We start from the raw sequence: 26,725 nt of genomic DNA on the forward strand, positions 1-26,725 counted from the left end.
CCTTATAATCGTGAAAATACGGTAACTTCCCTTCTTTAACTCGCTACCGTAACCCGCATTTTAGCATCAAAATCCCACAATATTCCCCCAACGCGTCCAAAATCCATGACTCCTTCACCCAGAAAATTTATGTTCACCCTCCATTTTCTTCCTAATATTATTGCTACGCTAACGAGCTAACAATCAAAGCACGAACGTAGCGCGGCGGCGTGCAGGCATTCCGCTAAGGAGCTAATAAAAAAATAGAAGGCGGAGTCAAGGAAGAGGGCTTTTTGGCAGATTTTTCTAAATGGAGTTGTCTTTATCTTCTCCAGATTTTTGGATTTCAAAAGACTTTTTGAAGTTGTACAGAAAGTTGAGTCAACACGGGAACAAAAATGTGCTACATAAAGAAATATCAAGTGTTATGTTATGAAATGTATTTATAAAAGCAAATATTGAACAAGATTAATCAGCAGGGAATCCAAAATGGAGGAAAATCTAAGTATCAGTTCAAAATGTTTTGGGTGCTAGCATAGCTAAAGGCGCTTAGCAATAGCTAGCCACTTTTTAAATGGATAATCCTCAAAAGTTTGGTTTTTATATTCTTTTTTAGCATTATTATTCACCTAGCTTACATGCTAATTTATTTTTCAACTCTGTCAAAGTCTTATTTATTAAATGACCTGTACAGTATTTAAATGTTTTATCAAAAAATGATTTCCTGCTTTCACAACAAAAGCGGAAAGTACTTTTATTTATTTTTTGCTGTAGTTTGAATCCTTATTATAGCCCCAAATTTCAAGGGTTAGCAATTATTAGCTTCCAAGATCAACCCAAAATTTCTTACAAATATTTAAAACTACTCCTTAATCAATGTGGACATTAAAATCCTTGATTTATTGAGTTTTTTAAAGTATTTACCATATTTTCTCGCATATTAGCCGCCTTTGCGTATAAGCCACACCCTTAAAATGGCCTTAAAATCATTGAATTTGACAATTTCTCGCATATAAGCCGCATCCTTGATTGACAATTTTTACCTCCATGTTTGTAGTTTTAATAGGGAGTACAAATGTGTTACTTTGAAGGAAAAAACTTGAGAAAAATCATTGTATTTTGGAGATACTGTATTAATTAATTGCTGGCTTGCACATTCCGAAAAGGTGTGGCTTGCCCTTTAAAAAATTCGAATAGGAAGTCATGTGACCAGTACAACCAGGAAGTGTGTCCGTAGCAGTCTAGGTAAGATGGCGGCGCCCTGATTGAGCAAAAACAGGCACAAGTAAGTGAGTTTTTTTCACGTTTTATGCAAAATACGGTTAGTTTTTTCCTTGAATTCCATTCATAAACGTCAAAATTTACTTAGCTTAGCATTTTATCTGTTTATTTTTACTCTATTTTGATATAAATGACCGTATAGGACGCATTATTTTGCGTTTTGTGCATGTCAAGTCGAATTTATGCGCATATAAGCCGTACCCTTGATTCAGTTATCATTTTTATGAGCAACATGCGAGAAAATATGGTTAAAAATGGCTAAAATCTGATAAATTCTGCATAGTAAACTACAACTGGATTTAAGTTGACTATATTTTTGTTTTGAGTTGATTTTTGTTGTTTTTAAAAGACCTGGATGTAATTATCTGGCTCTTCTGTATAGTTTTTTTCTACGAAATGTAAATAGAGACGTTGCCTTACTACTGCGGTGTATTTATTTTTTGGTGTGGAAACATTGTGCTTTCTTTTGGAGGGTGATGAGAAACGCAGATGGATGGAAATGATTGTAAATGATACTCACGCACACCCACCCTTTGCACTGTAGCTTTGGTGTAAATAATAAAAAAGGACAAGAAAAGAAAATGGAAAAAAAACGAAGGCTTGTTTCATGACATGCTTTCACGCTACATTTATTCCAGCCATCTTGACAAAAAAAGGGGGGGGAGAAGTACTTTTTCTGAGCCCACTTGAAAATGTTAGGGTTGGGGTTAGGGTGTGTTTAAATACAAAATGGTTAGGGTTAGAGTTAGGGTTAGGGTGTGTTTAAACGACATAGTATAGTAAGGCTTTTTTTCGGGTTAGGGTTAGGGGTTGGGTTTAGGGTTGGGGTTAGGGTTTAGGGTTTGGGGTTAGGGTTAGGGTGTGTTTAAACGACATATTATAGTAAGGCTTTTTTTTGGGTTAGGGTTAGGGTTATGGTTAGGGTGTGTTTAAACGACATATTATAGTAAGGCTTTTTTTTCGGGTTTGGGGTTGGGTTTAGGGTTGGGGTTTGGGGTTAGGATTATGGTTAGGGTGTAGTTAAACAACATAGTATAGTAAGGCTTTTTTCGGGTTAGGGTTTGGGGTTGGGTTTAGGGTTAGGGGTTGGGGTTAGGGTTAGGGTTATGGTTAGGGTGTGTTTAAACGACATAGTATAGTAAGGCTTTTTTAGGGTCAGGGTTAGGATGTGTTTAAACGACATAGTATAGTAAGGCTTTTTTGAGGTTAGGATTAGGGTGTGTTTAAATGACATAGTATAGTAAGGCTTTTTCTCTCAAAAAACGACATAGTATATTAAGGCTTTTCTTAAGAAAAGACATAGTATAGTAAGGCTTTTTACGTTAAAAACAACATAGTATAGTAAGGCTTTTTTACGTCAAAAAACGACACAGTATAGTAAGGCTTTTCTTAAAAAATGACATAGTATAGTAAGGCTTTTTTTCGTCAAAAACGACATAGTATAGTAAGGCTTTTTTTGTCAAAAACGACATAGTATAGTAAGGCTTTTTTCGTCAAAAACGACATAGTATAGTAAGGCTTTTTTCGTCAAAAACGACATAGTATAGTAAGGCTTTTTTCGTCAAAAACGACATAGTATAGTAAGGCTTTTTTGGGGTTAGGGTTAGCATGTGTTTAAATGACATAGTATAGTAAGGCTTTTTTTCGTTAAAAAAACGACATAACAGCCTATTGTGGTCAACGAGAACAAAAAACTGAAGTATTTGAATAGTAGTAATTTATTTTTTGTGAGTTTGACTTATAGTCCAGAGAATACAGTACTACTCCGTGTTTATATACACACTAAAATATATCTGTCAAATTGCTTCCTAAATTAATGATTTCATTTCCCTTTTATACACACTTTTACCCTTTTAAAACTTGTATTTGTTTAAAAATAATGACCATTTATATTCCAGGTTTCTTTAAAAAACCAAAGCAAGCAATTGAAAGAATAACGACATGAATTTATTGCTCTCCAGTCCCTGAAAGTGAATCCTCAAACAGCCGTTAACTTGGATACATTTGAATGAACCTTTGCTCTTTGACTCCGCCCCCTCCCCACGCCGCACGCCCGCCACCTGCTCGCCGGGGCCCCCGCGCCGTGCTACGTGATAGCAGATAGCGGCCAACAGGTGCGTACCCGCACGTCTTTGACGCCCTTTGTGACCAAAAAGACTCGGCGGCAGCTGAGTGAGGGAGGGGCTTCTGTTAAGCCTGGGACGCAAATAGCCGACGCCCCCCAGTTGCCGACGCCCCCCAGTTGCCGGCGCCGCAGTTGTCGGTTGGCGAGGATAAACTACATTTATGTTAAATGTATTTAATGGTCGCAAATGAGCATTTTGTTTGGTTAAAGGTGAGTATTTAATGTGTTTTTTAATGTTTTGGTCACAATTTATATCAATTTTGTACACAGGTAAGTACTATTTTTGGATGTTTTTTATACTTTGGTGGGAGGGTGGTGGTTGAGTAGCTGGGTTGGGTTTTTTCGTCAAAAACGACATAGTATAGCTTTTTACGTCAAAAACGGCATAGTATAGTAAGGCTTTTTTTCTTAAAAAACGACATAGTATAGTAAGGCTTTTTTTCTTAAAAAAACGACATAGTATAGTAAGGCTTTTTTTCGTCGAAAACGACATAGTATAAGTAAGGCTTTTTTTCGTCAAAAAACGACATAGTACAGTAAGCCTTTTTTTCTTAAAAAACGACATAGTATAGTAAGGCTTTTTTTCTTAAAAAACGACATAGTATAGTAAGGCTTTTTTTTCTTAAAAAACGACATAGTATAGTAAGGCTTTTTTTCGTCGAAAACGACATAGTATAGTAAGGCTTTTTTTTCTCAAAAAACGACATAGTATAGTAAGGCTTTTTTTCGTCAAAAAAACGGCATATTATAGTAAGGCTTTTTAGGTCAAAAAACGACATAGTATAGTAAGGCTTCTTTTCGTCAAAAAACGACATAGTATAGTAAGGCTTTTTTTATTTAAAAACGACATAGTATAGTAAGGCTTTTTTTCTTAAAAAAACGACATAGTATAGTAAGGCTTTTTTTTCTTAAAAAAACGACATAGTATAGTAAGGCTTTTTTTCTTAAAAAACAACATAGTATAGTAAGGCTTTTTTTCGTCAAAAAACGACATAGTATAGTAAGGCTTTTTTTCGCCAAAAAACGACATAGTATAGTAAGGCTTTTTATCGCCAAAAAACGACATAGTATAGTAAGGCTTTATTCGTCAAAAAACGACATAGTATAATAAGGCTTTTTTCGCCAAAAAACGACATGGTATAGTAAGGCTTTTTTTCTTAAAAAACGACATAGTATAGTAAGGCTTTTTTTTTGTCAAAAACGACATAGTATAGTAAGGCTTTTTTTCGTCAAAAAACGACATAGTATAGTAAGGCTTTTTTCTTAAAAAAAACGACATAGTATAGTAAGGCTTTTTTCTTAAAAAAAACGACATAGTATAGTAAGGCATTTTATCGCCAAAAACGACATAGTATGGTAAGGCTTTTTATTGTCAAAAAACGACATAGTATAGTAAGGCATTTTTTTCTTAAAAACGACATAGTAAAGTAAGGTTTTTTTCTTAAAAAACGACATAGTATAGTAAGGCTTTTTTTCCTCAAAAACGACATAGTATAGTAAGGCTTTTTTTCTTAAAAAAACGACATAGTATAGTAAGGCTTTTTATTGTCAAAAAACTACATAGTATAGTAAGGCTTTTTTTTCTTAAAAACGACATAGTATAGTAAGGCTTTTTTTCTTAAAAAACGACATAGTATAGTAAGGCTTTTTTTTCTTAAAAAACGACATAGTATAGTAAGGCTTTTTATTGTCAAAAAACGACATAGTAAAGTAAGGCTTTTTTTCTTAAAAACGACATAGTATAGTAAGGCTTTTTTTCGTCGAAAACGACATAGTATAGTAAGGCTTTTTTCTCTCAAAAAACGACATAGTATAGTAAGGCTTTTTTTTCGTCAAAAAACGACATAGTATAGTATGGCTTTTTTTCTTTAAAAAACGACATAGTATAGTAAGGCTTTTTTTCTTTAAAAACGACATAGTATTGTAAGGCTTTTTTTCTTTAAAAAACGACATAGTATAGTAAGGCTTTTTTTCTTAAAAAACGACATAGTATAGTAAGGCTTTTTATTGTCAAAAAACTACATAGTATAGTAAGGCTTTTTTTTCTTAAAAACGACATAGTATAGTAAGGCTTTTTTTCTTAAAAAAACGACATAGTATAGTAAGGCTTTTTTTCGTCGAAAACGACATAGTATAGTACGGCTTTTTTTTCTCAAAAAACGACATAGTATAGTAAGGCTTTTTTTCGTCAAAAAACGACATAGTATAGTAAGGCTTTTTTTCGTCAAAAAACGACATAGTATAGTAAGGCTTTTTTTCTTTCAAAAACAACATAGTATAGTAAGGCTTTTTTTCTTTAAAAACGACATAGTATTGTAAGGCTTATTTTCTTTAAAAAACGACATATTATAGTAAGGCTTTTTTTCTTTAAAAACGACATAGTATAGTAAGGCTTTTTTTTCGTCAAAAAACGACATAGTATAGTAAGGCTTTTTTTTCTTAAAAAACGACATAGTAAAGTAAGCCTTTTTTTAAAAAAAACAACATAGTATAGTAAGGCCTTTTTTTTCTTTAAAAACGACATAGTATTGTAAGGCTTTTTTTCTTTAAAAAACGACATATAGTAAGGCTTTTTTTCTTTAAAAACGACATAGTATAGTAAGGCTTTTTTTTCTTTAAAAACGACATAGTATAGTAAGGCTTTTTTTCGGTCAAAAACGACATAGTATAGTAAGGCTTTTTACGTCAAAAAACGACATAGTATAGTAAGGCTTTTTTCGCCAAAAAACGACATAGTATAGTAAGGCTTTTTATCGCCAAAAAACGACATAGTATAGTAAGGCTTTTTTCGTCAAAAAACGACATAGTATAGTAAGGCTTTTTTTCTTTAAAAACGACATAGTATAGTAAGGCTTTTTTTCTTTAAAAACGACAGTATAGTAAGGCTTTTTTTCTTTAAAAACGACATAGTATAGTAAGGCTTTTTTTCTTTAAAAACGACATAGTATAGTAAGGCTTTTTTTCTTAAAAAACGACATAGTATAGTAAGGCTTTTTTTCTTTAAAAACGACAAAGTATAGTAAGGCTTTTTTTCTTTAAAAACGACATAGTATAGTAAGGCTTTTTTTCTTAAAAAACGACATAGTATAGTAAGGCTTTTTTTCTTTAAAAACGACATAGTATAGTAAGGCTTTTTTCTTTAAAAACGACATAGTATAGTAAGGCTTTTTTTCTTAAAAAACGACATAGTATAGTAAGGATTTTTTTCTTAAAAAACGACATAGTATAGTAAGGCTTTTTTTTCTTAAAACCGACATAGTATAGTAAGGCTTTTTTTTTCTTTAAAATTGACATAGTATAGTAAGGCTTTTTTTCTTAAAAAACGACATAGTATAGTAAGGCTTTTTTTCGTCAAAAAACGACATAGTATAGTAAGGCTTTTTACGTCAAAAAAGACATAGTATAGTAAGGCTTTTCTTAAAAAACGACATAGTCTAGTAAGGCTTTTTACGTCAAAAACGACTTAGTATAGTAAGGCTTTTTTCGTCAAAAACGACATAGTATAGTAAGGCTTTTTTTCTTCAAAAACAACAGTATAGTAAGGCTTCTTACGTCAAAAACGACATAGTATAGTAAGGCTTCTTACGTCAAAAACGACATAGTATAGTAAGGCTTTTCTTAAAAAATGACATAGTATAGTAACGCTTTTTTCGTCAAAAACGACAGTATAGTAAGGCTATTTTCGTCAAAAATGACTTAGTATAGTAAGGCTTTTCGTCAAAAACGACATAGTATAGTAAGGCTTTTTTCGTCAAAACGACATAGTAAAGTAAGGCTTTTCTTAAAAAACGACATAGTATAGTAAGGCTTTTTACGTCAAAAAACGACATAGTATAGTCAGGCTAACAGAAGTTTTGTGGATTTGTAGCGTTTAAATGTCATCTTTCTAAATTTTACCTTTGCTTTATTTCAGCTCTGCCGTGATTGGCTTAGATTTCCCATCAAGAAAATGTGACTATCTGTAAAAAGTGATATATCGTCTACTCGCAATTTGATTGGATGAGCCAAGTGTCAATCAAGGTATGTTGAAGATATCCTTTAAAAAGAGATTTTTACAGAAAATGGAAACAAAAACTCACAAAAATGAGACATAAATTTAAACTTTTTTAATTGATTGCAACACATTTTATGAACACAATACAAAAAAAAACAATGCACATCAAATATTTTAATGGGCTCAGTTTGCAACCGTATTGATAAGAAAAAAAACCTACCACAAATATGCTTTAAAAAAATAGTTATAATAAAATTAACATAAATGCCACTTTGGATAAGCGCGACTTTAAAAAAAAGTGTTTTTATATTCTAAATGAAAAAAAAGCTTGACATAAATAAGTTAGTATAATTTTTCATTTTTTTGCATTTTTTATACAAAAAAATGTACAAAGGCAGTATTTACACCAAAAATACACAGGCAATGATGACTGCATTTTTGAGAGAATCTGATGTTTCTCAATTTCGACACAAAATTGGAACATTTGGCCCCTCCCACACGAAAAAAAAACGCTTTTAGATACCAAAAAATGAGCATCCTCAGCAGGCTAAACATAAACAAAAAACATAAATGCTGATTTAGTTCAAAATTATCACAAAGTCAAACTATGTGAAGTCAAAAAAAAGCACTTTGTGGCCATCGGTTTGGTCTTATAAAAAACATTCAAAATGCAGAATTAAGGCAAATTGGAGTACAAAATAAACCAAAAAAACGACCTGCTTTTGCACCGTTTTTTTCTTGCCAAAAAAATACCCCGCAACTCCGTCAAAAATAGGCTGAGGTGTCAAAACTGAAAGACTAATTGTAAAAAAAGCCATTTAAATAGAATACAATACCATTTGTTGTTGTTTTTTTTAGCAATTTGAGGGTAACAAAATTAACCGCTACACTTGTACCATTCTTCACTTAAAAAAAAAATTAAAAATAAACAAGTGAAGATACCAAAAAGAGAAACAGAAGCTAAATATATAAGTTGTACTTCAATATATTCAAAGTCAAAACTGCCTTTTCAGTAAAATAATAAAACAGCATTTTGGAGGAAAAAAAATCAAACTACACTGCAATTCTTCAAGTCAAATCAAATATTCACACCTTGTTTTTTTTATATATAATATAATATATATATAAGTATAAAGGATCTGTTTTTCAAATCACAAAGTTGTCTTATGTGCTACATATGGAAAATTATAATTTATATATAAACACAGGTAGTACAAAAAGGAGCAAATAAGGAAAAAAAAACCTAATTGCACACTGCTACATTGACTGCTTTTTTCAGAGGCAGTAACTTTACATAAAATAATTTGCTTTTGAGTGCCAAAATTGTTGTTTTTTTTTCTTTTTAGTGTTTTTTTGTTTAGTTTTTTTGCTTATTCAGTGCTTCTTCAACAGCGTCCTCGCTGATATGTTTCTCGTGATGTGTATATTTCCACTTCTTCCAAAATGAGAACAGACTAAACGGAAAAGATGGCCAACGTTGCGCGCAAAAAACGGCATCTGGAAATCTGTGAAAAAGGAAAAAAAAAAATAGTAAATAAATACAGTAATTTAGATAGGACTCAGCTTATGAATACATACATTGACCTACTGACACTAAATACTAAGGGATGCAGTACAAATACTTAAGGGTTTTTAACCATTAGTATAATTTTCCACGTTTTTAGGGGAAAAATACGTCGACATTATTTCAAGAAATGGCAACCTTTTTTAAGTCAATAATGCAAAGTAGGAGCTAGAATTTAAGCCAAAAGACATTTTTTTTTGCATTTTTCCTGTCATAAAAAATCAAAGTATTTATAGCTATGAACAAATGCAATAAATTCAAAAAATAACAAAACTAAAGTGCTAAAATTGGGTGAGCACTCGCTTAAAAACTGCAGTAAAAAAACTAAATAGTGAAAAGATCTATTCATACTACTCTAAAAAAGTTAGCATAAAGTTTTTAAGAAATGTTTTTGGCCTATTTTTTAAGCATATTAATTGTGCAAATCTATTTTGAATGACAGTTTGGTAAGGCTTTTTTTGTAAAAAAAAAAAAACGACATAGTATAGCAAGGTTTTTTTCAACGACATAGTATAGTAAAGTTTTTTAAAAAAAACAGTATATTACAACTAAACAGTCAAAAGAATTACTCATACTACCTTAAAAAAACGAGTTTTTAAGAAATATCTTTAGTCTATTTTTAAGCATATTTTATAATAAAACGAGCAAATTTATTTAGAAATACATAGTATACTATAGTACTATAATACTATAGTATACTTTTTGTAAAAAGTAACAATTTAGTAAGACTTTTTTTCTTTAAAGATGACAGTATAGTATGTTTTTTTTCAGTATATTGTAACTAAACAGTCAAAAGTACTCATCATACTACTAGTCATACTACTTTTAAAAAAAAACGAGTTTTTAAGAAGTATCTTTAGTCTATTTTTTAAGCATATTCTATCATAAATTGCCCAAATCTATTTAGAAACTTCGTCCAAAAATTGCAGCTTTGTGGGATTTAACGGAGAGACAGGGGCGTCGACAGATGTGCACGTCTAAGAACAGCCCCTCCCCCAACCTCCTCCACGCGTGCACGCGCATGAGGGTAGTGGCTGCTGACGTGTTACTACTACTACTACTACTATGCTCTCCGTCGCGCACGCGAGTTGTTTACAACTTTTAAACCAGGTGCGGCACAAGAAAAAAAACCTTCTCCCTCCTCACGCACGCGCACACACGCCAGCGCGTGCACGTACCGTCCGTGGACGCTCACTTGCCAAAACAAAAGCACGACTTGGCGAATAATACTAGCCCTTTAACGCCCTTTAACACATTAAATGTAAAATTTAACTAACTTATTATAGTATGTCATTTATTAGCTCGTTCGTTTACACGCAAAATTTACGCATTAAAACATTTTACAGCTATAAACTTGATTTTTACTTTTGGGAATCGATTAAAAAAAGAAAATCTATGTTTTAAAAGTGTTTTAAAAGCATTTAGGTTAGTTTAGAAAGTGTCGGAAAGCTAATTTAGCGAGATATTTGCTAAAGGAAGCTAATGAGAAGTAAAAAACAACTTACCGACCGTCTCACGTTTGTCTAGCCGGGCTTCCGCTGCTCTTTCTGGGCGTATGTTCGGCAGATCGGCTACGGTTGGGTCGCTCGGTCGGGCTGCTGTGCGACCTCTTACTCTGCGTGTTGGGCTCTGGGAAAATCATTTAAAAAAAAAAGTGTCAAAAATAACGAAAAAAACTGGATGGCAAAATGTAAAGTAGTCCGTTTTTTGGGGAGAAAAAGTAGTACCGTGACAAGCAGGTCGCTTCCTCGCTGGGGTAGACTGCTCCGGGCACGACGTCGGTCCTCCGGCTCGTTCCTCCGCGGCCTCCCCCACAACACAGCGGTGGTTCCCGTTTACATCCACGCCGTTACAGGCCGATGCCCCTCGCCCGGTCCGCGGCGGTCGAGTGTAGAAATCCGGCACGTCTCGACAGTCCACCAGCTCCCAGTGGAGTCCTCCGTCGTTTTCCAACGGGTCGTGTGAGGCGAAGTCGAAGCTCCATTTGGCAGCGGCGGCCTCTTCCAACTCCCGTAGGTGTTCCTTTAAATCCCGGCGGAGCTCGTCGTGGTCCACCGAGCCGAAGAGGCTCCGGCAGGCTGACGGCTTCGGGTGAACCGACAAACGCGACTCACCCCGTTCTAACGTCGGACTGCCGTTGGAAAGTCGAACGTCTGACATTTTGTTAGCTTTCTAATTTTTTTAAATCCCCCACCCTCCCACCACCACCTAAAAAAGACGCGAAAACAGCCGTGAGCGTCCACTTTTATCGGGGTTGAAAAAAAACAACTCTTCGCTGGGTATGGTGAAGAAGAGGAAAAAATGTAACACGACGCAGGGGCGTTCACGCCATTCAAAAGCTAGCCAAAAATGTTGTACGTCGCCTCCGGTAACTCGCCGTCGTTTCGTGTCAATTTAAATCCGCTGGCAAAAACCACAAAACGGGGAAATAACTGCTCACGGGACCTTCTCTAGAGCCAATATGGCGTTTGAGTAGCCCTACTGCGTTGACTGTGGAGTAGAAGGGAGAGGCGTGGACAAGGGAAATGATTGACACATGTGAGCAGTTCAAATATAAGACGAACGCTGATTGGCTTGGAGCCGTTTAAGCCCGCCTACTTCTCTTAAGGTGACCCACGCAAGAAGAGAGGGCGTGACCAAACAGCCACCTTGTTTGTTTTGCTCAACTTAACTCGCTCCCATTTTAAAGGAAACGACACGTGACGTACAAAGAAACTTATCATTTAGAACTTGTTATTTAATAACGCGCAGTCTTTAACAATCATTTCAAAGCGTGATTAAATCAAGTACGTCCCATTAGTTCGGTTGCTTTAGCAAATTTGTAAGACGTTACTCGTTGGGACGACGACAACGTTGTTCACGTCAATTCAAGTTAGTGAAGGCTCATATTTCAGTGCCATTGACGGCAATAGACGTGCAATTCTTTTTGACGGGAAGGATTTGGCAGCAAAGGAGTCAAAATAAATTTCTATCGTTTTCAATGGCAGAATAGGAGTCAAAAAGTAGTTAAGACTGCCAAAAACGATGCCATTTACGAGCTCATCTAAACTACCTGATGTAATATGCCGTGTGCCACCACCATTTTTTACTTTGGAGCAATGTCTCCCCCTGGTGGTCACCTCGCAAACAGCATTATTTTAAAAGCGAGCAAGCGAAAGGGAAACGGTGAAATAAAATAAATTTTACTAATTATAATTCAAGATATACATGATCTCTGTACATTAAACCGCAAACAAAAAATAACTTCCACACACCTTTTAGAGACGAAGCCATTTGATAATGTAGTAGTTCCTTTTTCCCACTCGTAGCAATGTTAGTCCATTAGCAAGAATGTGGATCTTTGGGATCAGGACTTGTTCCGGATTGTCCATCTGCTGGTGATTGAGCCACACTGCTCCGTCGGAAACCATCCGATATCTACAAAAACAGCAAAAAATGACGTCAATGCGAGTAGAATACTTTTATGTGATTGTTCTACAAGATGGCCGACATCCCAGGGTTCAGAATGAGAGCTTTTGTGAATGGAGAGTGGTGATGACATTTTGTGTGTATATAATTAGCATTAGCATACTTCCCCATGCGAAATGACTGATTTGGTGTTATGGAGTTAGTGCCCATTTCCCCTAAAAAGTACAGCAAAAACTAATAAAATGGCCAAATATTCTTTAAATTAAAAAAACTTAGCGTTAATATTGGCAAATCCACAACACCCCAGCAAAGCCAAAAAAATATATATATATATTAAAATTCAACAAATATGTACGGTATTTTCTGCACTATAAGCTGCAACTAAAATACCGGCAACACGCGTCATTTATGGACATATATTCTTTAAATATCGTATTAAACTCCCATTTAGTACTGCGCCATCTAGTGGCTGCACAAAAAAAATCCAACAAACGTACCGTATTCTCCGCACTATAAGCTGCAACTAAAAGACTTTCATTATCTCAAAAGCCAACAGCACACATTATTTATGGACCAATATTTCTTAAATATCATATAAAACTCCCTTTTAGCACTGCACCATCTAGTGGCTACACACACAAAAAATTCAAACACAATCGCATTCTCCGCACTATAAGCCGCAACTAAAAGACATCCATTTTCTCAAAAGCACACCTCATTTATGAACCAATATTCGTTAAACATCATATGAAACTCCCTTTTACCAAAGCGCCATCTAGTGTCTTTACAACCCAACCCCTAACCACTGCTACTACTACAGCTCCCTCTAGTGGATGTACAACAAACCTCTACTACTACTACTACTACTACCGCCACAAGCACATTTTCTAATCCGGTGCGCCTCACATAATAAATGAGATATAATATAGTGGAAAATACGTTACCCTTTGGGACCCTCGGGGATGGCGTTGACCCTGCGGCACAGGTCAATGACGCTGGTCCCCGGATCCAGTAGCAGTTCGTGGAAGGGAGCCTCTTGGAAGAGCTCCTGCAGTTCCTGGTCGCTCATCTTCTCCAGCGCCCGTACGTTGCTGTTGTACAAAATATCGGTGCATCTGCAGAAATAACAAGGCCGACTCATAAGTCAATCAAATGTTAAATATGAATTATTATTACAGCAATTGGGATTTTTTTGGGTGCAAAAACTCGGGCCGGTTATTGTTAAAAAAACTCAATTGGATTTAGATTGGGGTATTTTTCCCAATTCATTTTAATACAGTAAGAAAATAAGTGTACATGGACTACTAATTTATTGATTATTGTATTTAATATTAGCAATTGATTCTTCATGTAGTTGTTGTTGTTATTAGTGCACTTATCTACCTATTTATGTTGTTGACTATTTATTATGTTAACCACTTATTTATTTTTTTACATATAATTGTTACTTTTTGGTTATTTATTTGTAGTGTTTTTGTTATTTGTGCACTACTCTCTTATTTATGTTATTGACTACATGTTGACCACTTATTTAATAATTATTGATTATATATTAGTGTTACTTTCTGATTATTTATTTTTTTATGTTTTGGTTGTTGTTATTTGCAAAATCCACTAATTATTATTTATATTGTTGATGACATGTTGACCACCTATTTATGTATGAATTATTTATTGATTATATATTATAGTTACTTATCGATTATTTATTTGCCTGAATATTTTTGCGGTTGTTATTATTTGTGCACTAATCTACTTATTTTTGTTGTTAATCACACATTTTGTTGGCCACTTATTTATATGTTACTTATTCATATATTCGTATGTTATTGATTATTTATTAGTTTTTTGTTGTTATTTGTGCAATTTGTGGTAAAGCTTTAAACCTCATTATCCTTATAAAATGACAATAAAAGATTAATACAATTCTGTCCTCCAAAATCATGATCCATCACTTAATTATATTTCAAAAGTCAACATTATATTAAAAAGTAGAAGAACAATTTTACTTGATTTCCAAAGTATTATTGAAAGACCAATCATGCAATTCTTTAAAATAGTTAACAGCACTTAACCTGCCAAAAAATGAAATAAATCAATCTACGATAAGAACATGGAATGCAAAATAGTTGAAATTCTGACCTCTTGGCACTTTCCAATCCATCCTTCCCATGAACCAGTTTTGTGACTTCGGCGGCCAGTCGTTTATGCGCCAATCTTTTACCAGGATCGGCTCTTTGTTGCTCCATTAAGCTCTCCACTTCAGCCAGAGGCAAGAAGGTGAACAGTTTCAAGTACCTTCAGGCAACACAAAAAAAATCCCAATCCATCATTCACTCACGATTTAACCCAGTGGTGTCAAACATACGGCCCACGGGCCGGATCCGGGCCGTCTTGTGGTTTGGTACGGCCCGGGGAAGAAAGCTGCATTGTATAAAAAAAAAATGAATTTTCTTAAAAATGTGTAGTTCTTGTATTATCCACTAGGGGGCGCAGTGTTTTAGTACGTGCAGACAACATGAATTGACAATTATTTATGTTATGTTATTCTCTTGTTCATAATATATTGTTCATAATGTAAAAGGAAAATTCTGTTAATAAACATTTTGATAATTTACTCATTATTTGCACTAATTATTAGTATTAGTCACTAATACAAAGGAAGAAAAAAGTGGGCTTATTGTTAGTTTTATGTCATTTTAGTTTACTGGTCCGGCCCGCTTGATCTCAAATTAAGCTGTATTCGGCCCGCAGACCAAGTTTGACACCCCTGATTTAGACGTTGATGAAGTTTTGGCGGCTGGCTTACCTTTCTATGCTGACGTCAGACTGCCGCAAGAAAAACTGGTAGAGGTCTAATGGAGACGTCTTGTCGCGGTTGAGCCAAATGGCGTTTCCTGCAGTTTTGCCCAGTTTATCGCCCGCCATACTTGTGACCAATGGGATGGCCAGGCCATACACCTCCTCACCACTCGCTCTGGAAGAAAAACATATTTTTAAGCAATTGTGATTGGTCACTTAAAGTGGAAAAACAAAAAAATCAATTCACTGGAAATTGTTTTATGTTTAGATGTGCTAAGTTGAGTTTTATTTATTTAACAAGGTAAAATAGACATTAATGGACTTTAAAAAAATCTCAGTAGGGTCGCAGGGGGTGCTGGACCCTACTCCAGTGGCCTTAAGGTATGAGGTAAGGGGACACAATGAATTGGTGACCAGCCAATCACAGGCCATAAGGAGACAAACTATCATTCATGCTGATAGTCATACCTAAGGGCAATTTAGCATACAATTAGCTTAGCATGCATGTTTTTGGAATGTGGAAGGAAACTGGAGTACCCAAAGAAAACCCACACAGGCCCAGGGAAAACATACGACCTGGATTTGAACCCACGACCAACCACTGTGGTAATACATTTAATAAAATAGTTTTTTTAAGTAATGTGAATGTACCCATTTTAATTAAATGGACCTTTAAAAAAACTTATTATAAATGTATTTTTTTCAAATGACAGTAAGAAACAGTACATAGTACAAACTAAGCATAAACAAATACAATGAATGGTATTAAGTTCAATTTGTCTTGATTTAGTTTTTTATGTTTTGACTGATTTATTTATTAAGTTTTTAGGTCGTTTGTTATTTGACGTCATCACTGTGTGCCAGGTAACAAAACCACCTAAAAAAATGACGTGATATGTCAATATTTAGTGATAAAGTACGAGTAATACTCACTTGTGAATGAGGTCGTGGCCGGACATGATGTTTCCCAGCTGGTCGGTGCCCCCCAGTTGAATTTTGCATCCGTAAATTTGGTTCAGATGATGGAAGTCGTAAGCCTGGAACGCCTGGTACGTAAACTCGGTCAAACTCATGCCTTCTGGACTCTGTAATCTAGTCTGGACGCTATGTCGACTCAACATGGTCCCCATTCGAAAGTGCCTCCCGGCCTCGGCAAGGAACTTCACCACATTCCAGTCTTTGTACCAACTCAAGTTGTTAAGAACCGTCACGGTCCCCGGCGTCGTGGAGCCATTATGGAAGTTCAGTTCATGGTTGGTGAAAATTCGGTGAATGCTGTCCCGAATACCGCGGGTGTTAGCCTCCACGGTATCCGCCGATAGCCGCTCCCTCTCGTGTGCCTTCCCGCTTGGGTCACCAATCTGGGCCGTAGCCCCACCGAGGACCGCGATGACGTGATGGCCGCAGCTTCGGAAGTGGAGCAAGCCGATGAGGGCTAGTAGGTTGCCCACATGGAGGCTGTCTGCCGTGGGGTCGAAGCCGCAGTACACGGTCTGTGGACCGGATTGTAGCAAGTTAGGTAGCCGGTCGTGTGCCGCGTCACTCGGGAAAGACTGCTTCACAATTCCGCGTTTGTTGAGAGTGTAAAGTAGTCCTTGACGTACTGGAATGGAACGGTGAAATTTGCATTTGAGTGCTAACCACGTTGTTGCTGGAAAAAGAGACTTGTTTCGTACAACAAAGCGGCAGAGTTGAGCCACGGACGCCGCCATGTTGACCACGAGCCCGGAAGTGAGAGGAGGAGTTAAGGTGGTGTCTTCCGGTTGGCTCATGAGTGCCCTCTAGTGTCCCGGTGAAATATGATCTCTCTAGTTAGTAGGTAAAACGCCTTTTATTTGTGCAAATATACACAAAATGTCCCAAAAATAAAAAACTACTACTTACTCACCCACTACACAAACACTATTCCACACACAGCAGAATTACATTTATTAGCAAGTTAGAATGATTTTTTTTGCCTGAGTTTGATCGTAAATTGAAATTATAATTTCTACAGTGATAGCAAACTTCACAAAAGATGTGAAAAAAGCACAAAATCTTTATTCAGTGTTTTTATTTTTTTGAAATCCATTCAACATCAACTTGTCATATTTGAATGACTCGATACATTCCTCACATAAGTTGACCATATCAACAACAAATGACATCACATCCCTCTTGTGTCCTCCTTCAAACTAAAAGCATTCTAACATTTTGTTTCTATCACAACTGCAACCCAAAGTAGCATTTTGTCAGGATTGGTGGAAGAAAAATAGATTTTGTGAATCATATCGGTAGAGAACTATAAGGCAGAGAACTAACCAAAACATTCGAATATGACAAAAAAAAGTACCTCTACGAATCCTGAGTTCAACAAAGAAACATTTAAGTTCCGTTGATATGACTTCTGATAAAGAAAATCCCTTTCAAAATAAAAGCACAAAAAAAATCCTGATATTAAACAGTCAGTCATAACACATTCTTCTCTTGGGTCCATTTTGTTTACATTCTATTATATTTAACCAACATTAAATCCATATTTCTTCACTGTTACCGTGTTATAGTCATAAAGAATTCTTTAAAAAAATCCATAAAACCATTTTTTGTCACATGTGCTTCCCTTCTGTGCACAAAATTGTAAATCTCTTATTTTTTTGCACATTTGGTAAGGCACAGACTGTTTGTAGCTCCTCCCCAAATATTCCTTTTTAGGAATATGTAACGGGAAAGAACAAAAACTGCATAGTTGTGTTGTTATAATGGCTATTGTATGCGTATACATTGAAATGATACACTATTTCTCTTAAATCTGACATTTAGCACCATTTTTATGTCCATATTCAGATGTTTTGTGGTTCAAAAATACAAATTCTGTATGAGAGAATACATGTATGTCCAAATTTGTGCTTTTTCAGATGAATAAATCCTGATTTTTGTTGAATATTTGTAAAAGAAATAAAAAATAAACATGTACATTCAGTGCAAGAGTACAAATGCACTTTTTGTCGTAGAGTTTTGAGGATTTTTGGGGTACAGAAGCAGCTTATAGGACCATATTTTAAACTTGGGGTGGTTTTGTAAGAAAATCCCAGAATGGTAACAAATGGGCGTGGCCAAAATATAAGAATTTAGTAGGAAATGTCACAAAATCTAAGCGTTAGCATAGATGCTAATGGTCATTTTTGCTCAAATTTTTAAACAATTACAGTATGAACATTTTTGATGAAAAAAAATCAAGTTTTCTGCAAAAAAATGTTATTTTCAGGGTGTAAAAATCCTACTAAATTCTTATTAAACAGCAAAAATTGCATATTTTTTGACTGAAATCAGTTCTACATTAAACAGATGTCATTCATACATATTATTATTATTTTATGACCTGAGAAAAATGTAGGGGGCGCCAATGATCATTTTTAGGTGTCCTTGTTGACAAAAATAGTGAATATAAATTCAAATGAATGAATTTAAAGTTGCAGCTTTGGTGACTTTATCCAACTTTTCAACAAAAACAAGAAAAAGCAGCAAAAAAACAACGGAATGTCCCTCATGGGAATCTATAACTATTGCATTGAGCCATATTTTGGCTACTCTTATTAGTAAAAAAACAAACAAAAATGAATTAGTCATACGTACTGAACATAAATGCTGTGGTATAAAAAATATCCAATTAAAATGAAACAAAAACTAACATAAGAAATACAGAACGTTAATATAATTGCTGTACAAACTCAAATATTTCCCCCAAAAATTCTGACATCACTCCAAATATATGATTTAAAGGAATATGAGGGCCACATTGAAATGAAATTAACAAAAAAACAACAACATTTTAACGATTTTTTTTTACAAGATAATTAGTAAATAATTTGCAGTGTTAGACAAAAATAGGCTGAATAAACATGGTTTTAGTACAAAAAAAATCACAATTTGCCTGGAATAAAATAAAATGATTTGAGAGAATATATAGCATTTTTTTAATAATATTTTTCTTCGCTTTTCTATGCAACCCTAATATTCCAAACTGCAAAAATCTGTCACCAGAACCAAAAACTATTGTTATAGTTCTTCGGTTTTTCCAGTTATCTGCAAAAAAAGCACATAAACAATCTGGAGTGCCTGTGCTTTACTAAGAATACAGTTTTAAAAGAATTTGAGAGAACTGAAGTGATTTGGGGAGTTAAAAAGATGGCGGAAATGAAGATACTTCTCCATAAATACTATTATGAAAAGAGTACACAAGATAGGGCATCCATTGTGTGTCTAAAAGTCAACTTTTAACTGCAAAAAGATCATGGCTTTCTTTAAATCACTCATATATACTGTTTTTTCATTAAAAAAATCTACATTCTGCTGGAGTGACAGTTCACTCTTCCTCATTTTCGGGTGTTATGCTAAAAAAAAATAAAAAAAAAAGTCTTTTGAGTCCAGGCTAGCATGAACTCGCTGGCGGCGGCCATGTTGGGGATAGACACATAATCCAGTTTCCTTGTCGATGGTAGCCAAGAGTTCCATTTTTAGACTTAAAATTTTCCATGTGGAGTGTAGATTCAAACCCCTGTTGACCATTAAAAGCCTTTTTAAGCCAATATTCCAGTAGGGGGTGCAGTTTAGTCCCAGCATGAATGAGTTACATAGTCCTGGTTTAGCGAAAAAAAAACCTAATGGGCCGGATAGTTGCCCCTGGAGGGTCCACTTTTGGCCCGCGCGCCGCATGTTGGACACCACTGTTATTTTTATATTATTTTCTTCAGTCATACTATCTCAAATGACAGCATAATAGCATTTTTTACTGAAATTGTACCCCGAAATTTTGACTACTAAATTTAAATCCCCCATAAAAAGTTCAGTTTTTTTCATGCCATTTTTTTTGCTTGGCAGGTCACCATTAGCATGACTCGGATGTTAGCTTAAGCTAAACTGCACCGCTCAATGGAAAATGAGGCTTCTTAAAAAGCTAACAAAGCCCTTGCTAAGTCAGTTAAAGGGGGCGTCGCTAGTCCCACTCAGTTTATGGAATAAAACAAAAAAGGGGGAGGAGCTTGTCAATACATGTCTCTGTAAATTTCCTGCAGGAGCGGATGTAGCGATGTGTCCTCCGTTTTCTTGATTTCCTGAACCAGTTGGGCATGTTCGGTGACCAGTTGTCGCAAATCGGCTAGTTTTTGCAGAAGTTTGGGGAAGAGGAACATGTCGTCTGGGTGGTTGGCCAGCAGGTGGAGCTGTAGGACCTGTACGATGTTCTCCTGCATGCATTCGATGTGCGTCACGTTCACTAGACCGGGTCTATCTGCGGGGATAAAAATCCACATTGACTTTAAAAATTTGACAGATGGGCGGGGTCAGCACAAGATATGATACATATAAAAAAAAGTGCATTCGTTAACAGTACATATGTAACATAAAGAGAAAAAAAGACTAAAGTATTAACATACTCATCACTCATCATTCAAGTCAAAAGTATAAAGTACAAAGTCAAAAGAAATGTATTAAGAAATATTAAAATGTCATTTAAAAAAAGATAGAGGCGCTGTAAAACACGAAAAACAAAAAGAAATTGTGGAAATATAGTTTTATGAGAAGTACCGTCATTTATGGAATATAAGGCGCACCTGACTAGCAAATTTTATTTTTTTAATTTTTGTTTTTAATTGAAAATAAAACTAAAAAATGCACAAAAGACATTCAGCTGATTAGCCTGTAAAAATAAAAATAAAATAATTAAATGCTGCTGCTTATTGTTGGATTTTAGTATATTAATTTGAGGCAAAAAATTATAATTTCAGCATAAAACCATATTTTAAAGAGAAATAATTCTTCTAAAAGATATCAAATGTAATTCAAAATATTTTTCTTTTGTTTTATTTTAAATTGGGAATACAATGAAATATAAATCAGTCAGCTGGGATAAGCTCCAGCACCCCTGGCGACCTTAACAAGGCTAAAATGGTTAAAATAAAATAGAATGAATGAAATATTAACTCTTGGCTGAATCAAAAAACAAACTGGGTTGACCATTTCTAGTAAAATAAAATAAGTCAATTTTTAAGAGCTTTTTGCCAATTTAAATTCAGTTTTCGCCAAAAAATAGGGATAGGCGTCCAACCCACTTGGACTGGGAGATCTGTCACTAATCATGAGCTTCCAATTAAAAGTCTTATTTGATTTTTAATACAATCTTACCTCCACAGCATATAATGGCGGCCACAAAAAGCGCCAAATCGCTATCATCCAGCTCCAAAGCGTTAAACTTAGCAGCAAACTGGAACTTAGGCTCCATCATGTCCCCAAAGGGGCGCCGGAGACTCTTGAGAAACTCTCGTGTGATGAACCCCGAGCCGTACGCCACCAAGAGGCCGTCCTTGTTCATGCACGAGGCCAACATGGCGAAGAGCGCTTCGTAGACGCCATACTTGAGCAACGTGACCTGGTCGTTGAGGTCCAGGTTGGAGAAGCCGGGGACCGACTTGGCGAATTCCGTCAGTTCCGTCACCGTTTCCACCGAAGTGGATTGGCAACAGTGGAAGATTCGAACCTCCGTCTCGCGGTCCTTTAGGACCTCCCCCGAGCCGACCATTTTGGCCAATAGGGTCTTCTCGGCTAGTTGTAGCGTATCCGTGTCGTGGATAACCAAAGGCTGCCGGAAAAAAACACATACATTAGCTCTCTATCTAAACCAAACTACGGCCGGCGGGCCACATATGGCCCGTTAGGTTTTTTGATCCGGCCCGCCGACGTTGTACAAATATGTTTTTTTTCCTCAAGATGGCGCCATCACGTGGAAGCTAGTGGCAGTAGCGGTGTCCACTCTTATTTGTTTTTGGTATTTTACAGCCCGTCTATCTTTTTTTAAATGATATTTTAATATTTCTTAATACATTCCTTTTTACTTGACTTTGTACTTTATACTTTTTACCTTAATGATGAATGATAAGTATGTAAATACTTGAGTGCTTTTTTCTGTTTATGTTTCATACGTACTGTTAACGGATGCACTTTTTTATATGTATCCTATCTTGTGCTGACCCCGCCCATTTGTCAAATTTTTAAAGTCAATGTGGCCCCCGGGCCCAAAAGTTTGCCCACCCCTGATCTATACAAACTACAGTAATCCCTCAATTATTGCACTTATTGCAAATGTACTACTTCGCGAGTTTTTTCTGCTATTAATAATTTTTAAAAATTGTTGTTTTTAGTCCTAGTAGCAAGAGTGGCTTCCGCTTATAAGTTTTAACGTGGATTTTTACATTTTATGAACTTAAAAAAAAGCACTGAAGTAAAAAAAAAAAGTATAATTTTTAAAATTATTATTATAAAGAAATTGAATTTTTTAAATATTTATTAGTATTATCGATTTTTCTTAATAGGGATGATCCTACTACGACATTGACTTTAAAAATGTGACAGATGGGCCCGGTCATGACAGAAGATTCGATACATATAAAAAAGTGCATCCGTTAAAAGTACATATGAAACATAAAGAGAAAAAAAGGACTCAAGTGTTAACATACTCATCACTCATTATTAAAGTCAAAAGTATAAAGTACAAAATCAAGTAAAAAGGAATGTATTAAGAAATATTAAAATGTCATTAAAAAAAGATGGAGGGGCTGTAAAACACGAAAAAACAAATAAGAGTGAACAGAGCTACTGCCACTGGCTTCTGTGTGACGGCGCCATCTTGGGAAAAAAATAAAAAAATAATTAAAAAAAGTAAAAAATATAAAAATTAAAATATAAAAAAAATAAAAAAATAACAATAAAAAAATAAAACAATTAAAAAAATTGGACAATATTGGTGGGCCGGATTAAAAACCCTAACGGGCCCGTATTTAGCCCGCGGGCCGTAGTTTGCCCATAGCTGCATTAGCCTCTAAATACCACATTTCTCGCTTAGTTGACTTTATTGGGTGGTCTGAGTTGGGTTCAATTTGTAAACCCCTGATTGCGTATTTTACTTTATGGGGTGGTCTAACTTGGCTTGGATCTTTGGAGATGTCCAAGTTCATTTGGCATGAAAAACCCACCCGGACTGGCCAGGCTTAAAACATTTCCCCCTGAGACACCCAGTGGGGGAACGTTTTTGGAGATTTTGGGACATATTTTGAAACAGCGCGTGTACGTCGATAAAAATAATGGGCTGACATTTTGTTTTCTGCCAAAAAATTGAGACACAAAGTCTGAGTGCAAAGTTGAAAATGTGCTAAGAAGCTGAAAAAAAATGACTCCATTGGGGACGGAATCCATTCAAAAACTTCAACGAGATGTAGCGACCCGTAAAAAAAAACCCTTGACACGTTTTTCAACCAAAAAAAATACTACTAATAGTATTTTAATTAACCTTACCGGCGTGCTGGTTTTCCCCGTGAGAATGGTTCTGGCCTTGGCTTTGTTCATGTTGAAGTTTTTGAGGTAAGCTTCATAAATCTGTCGGGCTAGCGTCTTCTGGTCGGCCAGTTGGGGGTCCTCCACTTCTTCGCGGCCCCCCGTTACCATCTCGGCCTTCAGTTTCAGTTTCTCTGACTGAGGCATTCGACCAAAACGAATGGCTGTGAAGACACGCGCTTGCATGGTTAATTAAATTCTACGACTTGGCCCAAAAAGGACCAGAAAATAAAGACGTTGCTGAAAAAAAATGGAGGTAGCGTAGAACAATGGCAATACATTTGTACAGGATGGATTGTTATGATATAAAAGCAAGTAAAATGTGAATTACAATGGATGTCAATCGGTGAATACTTGTAGTTACGGCAAGGAATGATATCAAGGTCATGCGCTTCTTTGAAATACTTTAAAAGTCAATCAGAAAATGATCTTAATGTGAGTTGAATCTGGTGCTCGGACGTTTGGTCGCAGGTCTTTTGGTCGCCCGGTCAAATGGTGGCAAAGAGTTTACTGTTGAAAACAGCTTTCAAAATTGTATTCATGAGAGAGAGTTTAATATCTAAGTACTGTTTAGTAACTAAGTACTGTTTAGTATCGAAGTACTGTTTAGTATCGAAGTACTGTTTAGTATATAAGTACTGTTTAGTGTCTAAGTGCTGTTTAGTATCGAAGTACTGTTTAGTATCTAAGTACTGTTTAGTATCTAAGTATTGTTTAGTATCGAAGTACTGTTTAATATGTAAGTACTGTTTAATATGTAAGTACTGTTTAATATGTAAGTACTGTTTAATATGTAAGTACTGTTTAATATGCAAGTACTGTTTAATATGCAAGTACTGTTTAATATGCAAGTACTTGTTAATATATAAGTACTGTTTAATATGTAAGTACTGTTTAATATGTAAGTACTTGTTAATATCTAAGTACTGTTTAATATGTAAGTACTGTTTAATATCCAAGTACTGTTTAATATGTAAGTATTGTTTAATATGTAAGTACTGTTTAATATCTAAGTACTGTTTAATATCCAAGTACTGTTTAATATCTAAGTACTGTTTAATATATAAGTACTGTTTAATATCTAAGTACTGTTTAATATCTAAGTACTGTTTAATATCGAAGTACTGTTAAATATAGAAGTACTGTAAGATACTAAACTCTCTCATGATTATAATTTTGAGAGCTGGTTTCAACAGTACTTAGATATTAAACAGTACTTAGACATTAAACTCTCTCATAAATATCATTTTGAGCGCTGGTTTCAACAGTAAACCATTTGAACGGCGACCAAAAGACCAGCGACCATTTGACCGGCGACCAAACGTCCGATCACGATGAAATCCAACACTATATATAAAATGAAAGCGATCTTTGGTTGCATTTGGTTGCGCCGACCGAACGCTCAATGAATTGTTTTTCCTCTGATGAAACTCTCCGACAGTCTGATCACATTTGACTAATGGGATTGCAACTGAACTACACTTAACCTCACACACACACACACACACACACACACACACACACACACACACTGCAGCTGCTATAATGGAGAGCATGTCGGATTTGAGCGAATAAGTGGGTAAAATTTGATGCAGTTGACGCAAATGTACGGCTATCGATCTGAAAACTGGATGGATCGTCTAAAAAAAATAATAAAGTGTTGATGTCCTATGGCGGGTGCGCCCTTGCTAACTACACCCTCCATTGGAAACTGCATTTTACATTAGTGACCACACAATAGTATGAATAGATTCATATTGTGGACCTAATTTAGCTCTTGTTTCCACTGCCAGTAAACAAAGGTTTGTTCCAAAATTAGCACAACTTGTCATCCATCACCAAACCCTGAAAACATGCTCTTTGGTTACACTTTACGGCATAAAACAAGAATAATAATGACGCAAAACTGCTCTATTGCTAGAGAAGTAAATCTCCTACAAGTCCACGTTCATAAGTCCTCAATGACATGGAATATGTGGACAAAGTTTGACCTTATTGAACACGCTGACCGCTACCAGGCCGACCTCATTTTCTAAATGCGTCTCTAATCGGGAAGTTGACCTTGAGCACGGTTTGTTCGGCATGCCGTCCAAGCATGCCAGTGTGTGTACAGAGTAAACAGAAATATTTTAGGGTGAAGTAATGCTGTGGAAGAGCAAGATTTAATTATGGTAATGAAACACGATACATCAAATGTAAAGAAAATGTCTAAGTGGCAGGAAAATGGATTTTGTTGGACTTTTTTAAGACTCACCGTTGTGGGACATGCCCACGGACAGGCACTTCTGGAAGCGGCAGTATTGGCACTTGTTGCGGTTCTTCTTCTGGATTTTGCAGCGGCGTTCGCACTTGTCGTACTCCAGCTTGAGACGGATGGTCCGTCGAAAGAAACCCTATAAGAAAGACTCAATGGGTTAGCTTTTATCTCAAATAGGCGGTTTCAAAACCCAATTTCTTGGTGGCCTGGACGTTTAGTCACCCCAGACATTTGGTCGCCCGGACATTTGGTCGCCCGGACATTTGGTCGCCCGGACATTTGGTCGCCCGGACGTTTGACAACATGACAGAGTTTACCATAGAAATCAGCACTCAAAATTATATTCACTCGGGCGACCAACCGCCTGGGCGACCAAACGTCCGTGGCGACCAAACGTCCGTGGCGACCAAACGTCCGGGCGACCAAACGTCCGGGCGACCAAACGTCCGGGCGACCAAACGTCCGGGAGACCAAACGTCCGGGAGACCAAACGTCCGGGAGACCAAACGTCCGGGAGACCAAACGTCCGGGAGACCAAACGTCTGGGAGACCAAATGTCTGGGAGACCAAATGTCTGGGAGACCAAATGTCTGGGAGACCAAATGTCTGGGAGACCAAATGTCTGGGAGACCAAACGTCCGGGCGACCAAACGTCCGGGCGACCAAACGTCCGGGCCACCAAACGTCCGGGCGACCAAACGTCCGGTCACGCATTTGACAGGCACACAGCCTAAAAAAACAACAACACAAAACTGCATTGTATCGTCTCTCGAACTGAAATTACTTCCAACACTACATAAAATTTTCAGAATTACACACAGGTATTGGAAAATATGAAAATATCAAGTTATTATCGAGTGCAAATTGGCAGTTTGACTTCCAAATTAAAACTCCAAGCCACATTCATAATCCAAGACGGCTACACAAGGACAAAATATTTAGCTATTTAAGAAT

At 36.1% G+C, this 26,725-nt stretch overlaps 3 protein-coding genes across 3 annotated transcripts in view; all 3 read right to left on the reverse strand.

Annotated features, from left to right (window-relative positions):
• Positions 1-10,374: 10,374 nt before the first annotated feature.
• On the reverse strand, positions 10,375-11,810 carry cdkn1bb (cyclin dependent kinase inhibitor 1Bb). The gene is made up of 2 exons (XM_077710993.1): positions 10,671-11,810; positions 10,375-10,572 (listed from the first exon to the last, which is right to left on the reverse strand). Exons 1-2 carry the CDS (start codon positions 11,101-11,103, stop codon positions 10,457-10,459), a joined length of 549 nt encoding a protein of 182 aa, XP_077567119.1. The 5' UTR covers positions 11,104-11,810; the 3' UTR covers positions 10,375-10,456.
• A 299-nt stretch (positions 11,811-12,109) lies between these two features.
• Positions 12,110-16,940, reverse strand: yars2 (tyrosyl-tRNA synthetase 2, mitochondrial). Its single transcript, XM_077710991.1, has 5 exons — positions 16,087-16,940; positions 15,161-15,328; positions 14,494-14,649; positions 13,296-13,466; positions 12,110-12,360 (listed from the first exon to the last, which is right to left on the reverse strand). The coding sequence occupies exons 1-5, from the start codon at positions 16,923-16,925 to the stop codon at positions 12,201-12,203; spliced, it is 1,494 nt and encodes a 497-aa protein (XP_077567117.1). The 5' UTR covers positions 16,926-16,940; the 3' UTR covers positions 12,110-12,200.
• Positions 16,941-17,192: 252 nt separating this feature from the next.
• The window catches only part of pparab (peroxisome proliferator-activated receptor alpha b), a 29,677-nt gene continuing 20,144 nt past the window's right edge, over positions 17,193-26,725 (reverse strand). The window contains exons 4-7 of the mRNA XM_077710992.1: positions 25,769-25,907; positions 23,476-23,678; positions 21,313-21,766; positions 17,193-20,419 (exon numbers count right to left, since the gene is read on the reverse strand). Coding sequence (XP_077567118.1) covers positions 20,175-20,419; positions 21,313-21,766; positions 23,476-23,678; positions 25,769-25,907 — 1,041 coding nt within the window. The 3' untranslated portion in view covers positions 17,193-20,174. The remainder of the gene's footprint in view (positions 20,420-21,312; positions 21,767-23,475; positions 23,679-25,768; positions 25,908-26,725) is intronic.

The sequence above is a fragment of the Stigmatopora nigra genome, unplaced genomic scaffold (genome assembly GCF_051989575.1).
Source record: "Stigmatopora nigra isolate UIUO_SnigA unplaced genomic scaffold, RoL_Snig_1.1 HiC_scaffold_25, whole genome shotgun sequence".
NCBI lineage: Eukaryota > Metazoa > Chordata > Actinopteri > Syngnathiformes > Syngnathidae > Stigmatopora > Stigmatopora nigra.